The sequence below is a fragment of the Embiotoca jacksoni genome, unplaced genomic scaffold (genome assembly GCF_022577435.1).
Source record: "Embiotoca jacksoni isolate LCO1_2020_lvr unplaced genomic scaffold, fEmbJac1.0.p SCAF_25, whole genome shotgun sequence".
Lineage (NCBI taxonomy): Eukaryota > Metazoa > Chordata > Actinopteri > Embiotocidae > Embiotoca > Embiotoca jacksoni.
The window spans coordinates 4,480,597-4,489,479 of record NW_027185376.1 but is presented as its reverse complement, the minus strand read 5'-3'; the positions used below and the strand labels follow the sequence as shown (position 1 = coordinate 4,489,479).

At 42.0% G+C, this 8,883-nt stretch overlaps 1 protein-coding gene across 1 annotated transcript; it reads right to left on the bottom strand.

Annotated features, from left to right (window-relative positions):
- Positions 1–1,198: 1,198 nt before the first annotated feature.
- On the bottom strand, positions 1,199–8,063 carry LOC138204435 (carbonic anhydrase 1). Its single transcript, XM_069159703.1, has 7 exons — positions 7,816–8,063; positions 7,317–7,514; positions 5,619–5,737; positions 4,402–4,494; positions 4,247–4,309; positions 3,997–4,152; positions 1,199–2,963 (listed from the first exon to the last, which is right to left on the bottom strand). Exons 1-7 carry the CDS (start codon positions 7,847–7,849, stop codon positions 2,844–2,846), a joined length of 783 nt encoding a protein of 260 aa, XP_069015804.1. The 5' UTR covers positions 7,850–8,063; the 3' UTR covers positions 1,199–2,843.
- Between the last annotated feature and the right edge of the window lie 820 nt (positions 8,064–8,883).

Sequence of the window (8,883 nt, the reverse complement as noted above, 5' to 3'; positions counted from 1 at the left end):
TTTCTATTGTAAAATATATTTCTACTTCAATGAGTACTACACCGGTAACTGAGCTAGTACTTTTCTTAAAGAAACATGCTAAGACAATACATTATTTTAAAAACAAAGTATTGCATGCAGCCATTAATCTGTAATGGAGCAACTGAAGGGGCTAGTTCAACTTTTTGGTCATCATTATTATTATTTATCAATATCCCTTGGCAAGAATTACATAAGAAGATTGATACCATTTATGAAGCCACAGCCAGATATGGTTAGCGTAGCTTAGCATAGAGACTGGAAGCATTATAACCACTTTTACACTTTTCACTCATTTTGTACACTTTTATTTATTAAAAATACTTAAGAAACAAGATTTAAGGTGTTAATTATGAAGCGTGAGAAGTATTTTGTTCCATTTGGACGCAGCCAGGGTAACTAGGTTCATCTTTATGCTAAGCTGACACAGACCAGAGTGTTGTTGACCCTCTCTTGGCAAGAAAGTTATGAAGTATTGTCCAACTACTCCTTTAAAACAGGATCCAAGTACTTCACCCAACACTGCATGTTGCACACTCTCACCTACAGACACTGCTGTGGGTGTTAGCACTCATAAATATGTGCAAAGGTACAGAGGTAGTTTGATTAAAATTTAGCTCTCTTTTTTTTTATGCTGGCTGTGAATGACATCAGCGATTTTCCAAGCACTTGAACCACAACTTTCAGTATCTAGAGTGTAAAGTGTCTCTCTATCTTTGGAGTAGGCTAAAGATGCATTGCCCTACCTTCGACATTATCTGTAATCTCACCTGCCTGCACCTCAACTGCACGCACACTACAGTGCAGCTGTTATGTTAGCTCAAGATCGTAAAGTTGTATTGTGCAGAAAGCAAATTTTTTTTTAAATTTGGTTTTAAAACCTTCAAACGAATGAAATACACAACAAAGCGGCCGGAAAAAAATGGAAATATTTAGAAAATAGCAATGCAAAAAAGCAGAAATCTTGCATTCGGGTTTTTTTTGGTTTTTTTTTTTAACCGCGTTTCATTTTTAATTGTGCAACACTGATCCCAGATGGATCTGAAAGGAAAGTGGGGTCACTTTACAACAGCTGACTGTCTGCATGCCAAAGAAGACTTTGGTCTGATAATTACGTAATATACAGAACTACGCTGCACGAGAAGCAAAACAAGAGTAAACACACAAAACAGAAGGCAAATGTTTGTCATAAAATAGATTTATTAAACCAGTAAAACGTCCACTTCCAAAATACAATGACAACAACACACTCCTGGGACGGCCCTAATGGTGATTGGCATAAGGCTTTTTTTGTTGTTGTTTATGTTTTTTTCTAAACCAATATGAATTACAATCTCTCTGGAAATTCATCTCAGTCATTAAACATCTTTAATGTTTCAGAAATGCAAACAGAGCTAAACCTAGAGGTCTTCATGACCTCACCGTGTCTTAACTATACCGGGCCTGACACCAGGATGACCCTATAATCTTATATGTTGGCAGGTTCTTTTCCTTCTTGGTTTCCTCGGCAGGGTAGTTTCTTTCTTGGCTTTGTGCGTTCGCCACTATGGCATCGCCCACAGGACGACTGTGCGTTTTAAGCATTAGCATTCTTTAAAAAAAACACATGGAGGGATTTTTTGTTGTTGTTGTTGTTGTTGTTTTTTTACACATTACACACTTAATTTTTTATCATTTTCTATTGCTGTATTATGAGGGCATCAAGAGCAACAAGAGCTTTAGGTAACAAAACATAATTCGGGAATCACATAAGACTTAATTTGCATAAACTGTGATTTAAAAACAAACAAAAAAGAAGACATAATCCGTAATAATCTTAAAAAGACAATGTGGGTTGACACGCACATGAAAGATTTGAAGATTAGGTTTTAAAAACAGAAATATAAGTCACTGTGATGGTGTTCGGTCGCTAGCGTTAGCAGCAGTCACCCTTTGTTGCTTTACAATGTTGTACAATTGAAATCTTTAAGCAGGTCAGTGCCTATAGGCATCATGTCTGCATGAGACTGTGCGTGCAGCACTGTGTGTGTGTGTGTGTGTGTGTGTGTGTGTGTGTGTGTGTGTGTGTGTGTGTGTGTGTGTGTGTGTGTGCCAGGGGGGGATTTTCTGACTCAATCGGTTGTGATGGAGGCGGCTGGAGCGTTTCATTAAGCTGCTGTGATGCCGAGGCTGGCAGTCGGTCAGAGATTACAGACAGACTGGCTGCAGGAGTGTCCTATGTCAGTGTGTGTGTGTGTGTGTGTGTGTGTGTGTGTGTGTGTGTCTTTCATTTGGAACTTGCCCTCCTCACAGATGGTGAAATAAATTCATCCTCCCCCTGCCCGCTGCAACGAGCTTGCTGCCTGCCAGCTCGAGAGCACCATTTTGACTCCGATACGTCTTCGTCTTTTTCCTTCTCGTGCTGCTCGTCGGACGTCACAAAGGGAGACGCGAGGCCCTCCCCGCCCCGACAACACCGACGCCAGACGGAGAATCCGGGTAAACATACCGCAGCGTCCACCGTGACGTGTTTGTCTTTTGAAATAAACTACGACAGGGCGTCTTTTGCTGGCTTATAAACACAACGTGGAAAGGGGAGACGCGGAGCCCACCGACAGCACTGACAGCAACGGGGCCACAGGAATTTTTTTCAAATTTCTTTTTTTAAAAGCAGGACGGAGAGACAGAGAGAGAGAGAGAGAGAGAGAGATATGTGTGCTTTTGTGGCTCACTGCGAGAGAGGTAACTCTGGGTCTCTGACTATAAAAGGGAGGGTGGGGTGGGGGGGGCAACAGGGCATGAAGGGCAAAAGAGGGGTCGCAGGGTCGGGCGGGGTCGGGGCGTTATTACTTGAAGGAAGCGCGGACGGAGCGGCCCTTGAGCGGCTGGGGAGGGCGGTAGTTGTCCACCATGCAGCACTCGGGCTCGCCCTCGGCGGAGAAGAGCAGGCTGCGGAATTTGGCCATCTGTGAAAAGGGAGAAGACGGTCGGCGGCGGTTACGTCAGGCCTCCTGTCGCTGTCACTCACAAAACACAACCTGCTCGCCGGGTTTTAAATCACATGAGAAGATTGACGATCGGAGAGCGGTATCGGCCTCATTTTTTTTTTTTTTTTTTTTTTTGAAGCCGATAAGAGTACGTCCGAAAAACGACTCCTTGACGATGAACGTGTCGGCGGCTGCGGGCGGCTGTCACATGACTTGTTTCAGGGGATTTGTCATTAGCTCTCGCTAAAAGGTCCGTTTCATGGTAACGAAACTGCTCAGACACATTAGTGTGACGTACGCCGCGAGTTACTTTTCACTTAAATAATTGGAGCTGGTGGGCGCACCCTCACACAAATAGCCGATTAATAACCGTTAAGTAATTTACTTTATTCATTATCTGCGGGACCGGACTTATATGACAGCGAGCCTAAAGGTTATGTCCACATGACTCGCATGTTTACCATCGAGACACCAACTCCTCTGCCATGAAATAAACATTTAACCGGGCAGCGGTAAATTTGAAGACTCCAACCACAAAGGACTGTTAGTTTAGATTAATGGCTGCTTATAAATTACATATTCCTCTGTGCTGGGTTTAATTTTAGGATGCAGGTAAGATGTTTACTTAACTATAACCACGTCTCTTCATCAGATGACAAAGTGAGACATGTGTGGGGTGAATACTTCCTGTTACCCCCCCACACACTGACTCAAAGACAATGTGGTAAAACAACCAGCATCCGTGTGAACTCTCGTCTGTCTTCGTTCTCTTGGTGTTTTTTTTGTTTATTTTTAATCGTGAACTCGGCTGCTGTATTGCCTTTCCTCCCAATACGGTCGGTTTCCTTCTTCTTCGTTTCAGCTGCGCGGTTAATCTGAACAATTAAGCCCTTGACTTAGATCACTGGTAAAGAGAGGATTTGCAGACAGGGCTATTCTAGACCTCGGGCACGCAGCCAGCTCTCCTCTGCTGCAACGGCTGAATGGGCTCGGTGCCTGCTGCAGACATTACCTGCTCGGCGCTGACGCTGATTGGCTGTTTGCAGACGATCCAGGAGACGCTCTCCAGCAGAGGGGGCGTGGTCAGGGAGCCGTCGTAGGTCCAGTAGTCGAGGCAAGCGGGGAGCAGAGTAGAGGGGTCGAAGTTTGCGAAGGAGGTCTGCTTGCCCTGAAAACAACGCACAAAAGGGAAGATCAAAGTTAAACAAACAGCGTTTCCAAAGAAGGGACTTTAAGAAAACGTGGTCGTCAAGGATACGTACTTTGGACTTGATGCCACTGAATGCGTCGAGAATCTTCTGGAGACTGGCACTTTTATCACCAATCTGAAGAACAATAATACCCACAGCGTCAAAGGTTAATTATATTTAGTGTTTTGATGTTATGCTGAAAATATGCTTCAACCGTTGCTGCTCACCTGCAGGAAAACTCCAACGACGGCGAGCCCGTCAGGCTTGCTGGCGGCTTCACCGAAGCTCGGATATTTGGTGTTCCAGTGCACCAGGTGGAGCTGGAAATAAATACATAAAAAAAATAAATAAATAAATAAATACAAATTTTCTTTGATCCACTTTTAGAGCCATGGATATCCTATAATTTCTAATTTGACAGGTGGACTTTAGTTCGATTCGTTTTATCTAATGATAGTAATAAAAGTAGATTGAAGAGTCATTTATACATTTTTGCTTCAAGAATGCTTTTCGGTGAAGTTAAAGACTAAAAACACAAGTCAGGCATGAACGACCTAAAATTTTGAAAAAGGCGATATAAAAATTTTATTGAGGGAGAATTAGCACGTATAGTTGCGCACATTTGTACTTCAGGTTCAATTGCGTTGATTGAATTAGAATTCAAATAAAAAACAACGGAAAAGCAAAAATGCTAACTTTTCTGGCAAAACACAACAAATCTTGAAAATAATGAAATGATTGAGCCTATCTTTAGCATGACACAAGCAGGTCTTTCCTCCGTTCATTACGGTTCAAGCCAACAAGTTCACGAACACCGAAATGACACAACAGCACGATTTCCACCAACTTCCCCCCCAAAAAACCTGGGAACGTTTAAAGCGCCCTCTATAGGACCAATGTGTCCTCACACCTAAACGGCAGAATATAAAACTTGATCGTCGGAGAGCGTTAGGTGATCCAGACCTTCGTTGTCATGGTGACAATCATTAAGCAGCAAAACTTCTTGGTTAGGTTTCGGTTGCGATTTGGGTTAACATAACATGTTGGTTACGTAGCCTAAGTTACGGTACATATTTGATGTACGTTGAATACAAAACTTGAGTTAGAATAAGTCATTTTTGACATTTGATTTCACGAGGGATATAAACAGCGATTTACTGACTTGCGCTCGCAATAATTACTACGGCCACTAGAGGTCTCAGGTCAAAACGTAAATACAACAAACTTCTACCCCGGACTGCTGTTGTCATTTTAGCTACGAGGACGGGCTGCCCAATCACTGAGATGTATATTTCAGAATAGATTTGCTCCAGAGAAATTTTAACAACCTACAACAACTCTAATTTGCCGTCTTCTGCTTGTCACGGTATGTCAACCTCAATCTGTCACGGACTACGCAGTAGCTGTCTTTCACGACAATCACTGTCATCCAGAGTGTCCCCACCTCAGCAGGATATTTGGTCCCGGCCACAGTGTGCTCAGAGCCTTTGTCATCAGAGGCTCCCCAGTGGAAATGAAACTGCTTGAGCCTGTAGATCCCGGAGATTGGTCCATCTGTCAGAGCTGCACAAAAAGAAACAAAACAGAAAAACAAAATCTCTCAACAGCTTAACCAACACTGAATGCGGGCAGAGCTGCATTCAGACCATGATTGCTTTCTTTGACTGTGCAGCAGTGTTACAAAATGTCGCGGCCTGTCCTACCTGCAAGAAAATACTCAAAAGGGAAATATCTTCCCGAGCAGAAAATACAACAAGATGTGAAACACACACACACACACATTGTTACCGTGTCACACTTCCTATTTCATGGAAATAGACCGAGTTCCTGTTGTGCCAGGTCAAACATTCGGTCCCAAACAATGTCCAGGTATTGTTAACATCAGCCTCCTTCCAATGTTACATAATGCATCTATTTGGAGCATGCAAAGTAGTAGAAACAGCAGCAGGTAATCCTGTATGTTGTTCTATTTGTGGTGGAACGTTCTCAGTCGTTGGCCTCACATGATGAGAAGAAATTTCTTTTTGTTTTACATTACTTTCAGGTTCAAAAAAAGAAGGAAAAAGAAGCAGTCATAATTTCCATAGAGCCCACATGATGAATGATCATGTCATGCAGACAGCATGCTCTTTATTTGGAAGGGCAAGGTGGAAAAATAAGTGCAGTGAACGTCCAAGGAAAACTAAAAGGGCCGTAACTCAGAGAAAAGAGGCTTTTGTCTATTCATTACTTTGCGTGTCCATTAGAAGAAGTAATTCTTGTGACTGTGAAGATTATGTAACCATATTCTTCATCGTCCTACATCCGATCAGCTAAAGGGCAACCGAGTGACCAGTCAGGAATCCATAAAAGAAGCGTTTCTTTTCTGGTTTCTTTCAGAATTATAATCTAATCTGAGAGAAATGAAAAAAAAACAAAAAACCTGCTGTTTTTACTACAAGGGAATAAAATAAGTTTCTTTTTGTATGGTAACTCATTCCCACGCATCCTTGGCACATTAATAGCTAACCAAGCCGGTGTTTGTGTGCAGTAAACTTCATTTTTTTTTTGCGCTTTTGACCTCACCACCAGCAGAAAAGAGCTGGCGTGGGAAAGGTTTGCCAGGGGTTACATTACCAATTCAATTTGCTTTGTGCTTGGTTTTTGAATGGAACTCTTGCAGCCTATTCATTAAACCATGGAACAGCAAGTTTCCTTTATGTTGAAAATAAAATAAAACCAGACCAGCAGGCGCGATGTGTTCACTGATGCCGCAGCTCTATAAGGAAACTGGGGCATGACTCATGCGTTTATATTAATATTAGCACAACATTATTATGGTTCTGGTCTTAAGCGGGTGCAGTAAATATCTGCAGACTAGCTATGCATTAAACCAATGCAGGCATTTTGCAGGTTACTGCATCCTGTAAATCATCACCAGGAGCTTCATTGTCTTTGTTCTCAAACCGAGACTCCAATAATCTTACAGCTCCTCTATTATATCAAACATTGCTGGTAATTTTAAACGAAAAGAAAATATTTTTTTTTCTCCAGGTTAATAAAAACAAAATATTTAAATTTCCCAATCAGATTCTGGAGCTTTGACCTCGAGCCGTGGCAGCACTGAGCGTCGGTACGCATGCAGTATTAATATCAGACTAACTTGAGCTGTCGGTGTCATCGACGAAGGACACTTGGAAGGAATGTCCGTTGTTGAGGATATCAAGGCAGGTGGAGGGGTCGTACTTCAGGCAGAGCGGCTTCAGCCCCCCGTCGAAGGATGCCTTGCCGGGGACGATGTCAATGGGAGACTGACGGGGTCCATTGGCAATAGGGAAGTTGTCCCCCCATTTCTCGGGTCCTAGAAATTATATAATGATAATATTGTGATTAATAGAATATTAGTCTATAAGCAGACGTTTTTATTTATTTTTTATTCATGAAATAAACGGCGCATTTTGGGGAAGGTGGGGTTGCTTGAAAACGCGCATAAAAAGCCCCAATGTGCAGAAAGAAAGAACAAAAAAAAAAAAAATCTCTGCACCGTCCTTCCATACTGACTGTTTTTTTTTTTTTTTTTTTTTTTTTAAATCCCCCCCCCCCCCCTTTGTAATGTCACCTCTACATTATAGTACCGTATAACGTGCAAATGAGCGCCTCACCGTTATTCGCTGCGTATCCCCAAGCGTGAGACATTGTTAGTTTGGTTCTATTGAGTTGTGAAGAGCTGTAAATCCTCTAAAAAAAAATAAAATAAATAGCGAAGAGTCGTTCCCGAAGTGCAGAGCAGCGCCGGTGTCTCTCCACCTGACAGCTGCAGCGCTTATATAGGGTTCCCTGTGCGCGGTGGTGCCCGTCAAGGCTGGTGTTGGCGCACAGGATGTCCGCGCACTGACCGGGAGGAGTTTAGATGCCCTGCGACGCTGCAACACTGTGGATCAATGAGGATCTATTTCTCTCTCTCTCTCTCTCTCTCTCTCTCACTTCCCCCCCCCTTCCCCTCCTCCTCTCTCTGCGGTGGAAAAGCCTTCACTGACAAGCAACGATGAGTCGCAATTAACGTGTTCAAGAGCGCAATTTCACATCCGAATAACGTGCCTTTTGTCAGCAAGAATACAAAATGCGTAATACGCTAAACAATTAAAAAAAAAAATGAATTGAATAGAGCGAGGTCGATGCAATACTTCCAAACGGTTACAGTCAAATATATATATTAAAAAAAAACCCAATAATAACGTCAATTGTTGTATGAAAAGAACACTTCAAATGAAAACATGCGAATATAACAAGCGTCTTTGGAACAAGAACTTTTCCGACAGGAGAAGAAGGTTGTCTGGCAACAAAAAAAACAAAACTGAGGGCCTACTTTATGCATTATTTGTCGATGCAGCACAACAGGTTCCTGTGAGCAACGTATTGTTTACTGATGAAGAAAAAAAATAAAAAAAATAAATCTAAATGAGTGACAAATAAGCCCGTTATAATGTGTTACAAAAATTGCAAGAAAATTATTTAATTTTAAATAATGTTTTTTTTTATTTTTTTTTTATTTTTTTTTTACAAATGTGGCAAAAAACAACAAAATTAAAAGTCTTTCAGACAGAAATAAGTTCGTGTGGAGGTGAGGAGTCAATTTATTCTCTCATTAATGATTAAAGCGAAAAGCCCATCTCGCTCCAAAAAAAATACCCCAGAAACCGTTTGATTGCATCCTAGTGGCCGCTGCAGCA

Excerpts from the sequence above, each read along its gene's own strand:
- LOC138204435 (XM_069159703.1), bottom strand. The coding sequence starts at position 7,849 with ATGTCTCACGCTTGGGGATACGCAGCGAATAACG. Across the intron at positions 5,738-7,316 it reads CGATGACACCGACAGCTCAA|CTCTGACAGATGGACCAATC; the intron begins GTTAGTCTGATA and ends CTTTTTGTGCAG. Across the intron at positions 4,310-4,401 it reads TCGTTGGAGTTTTCCTGCAG|ATTGGTGATAAAAGTGCCAG; the intron begins GTGAGCAGCAAC and ends ATTGTTCTTCAG.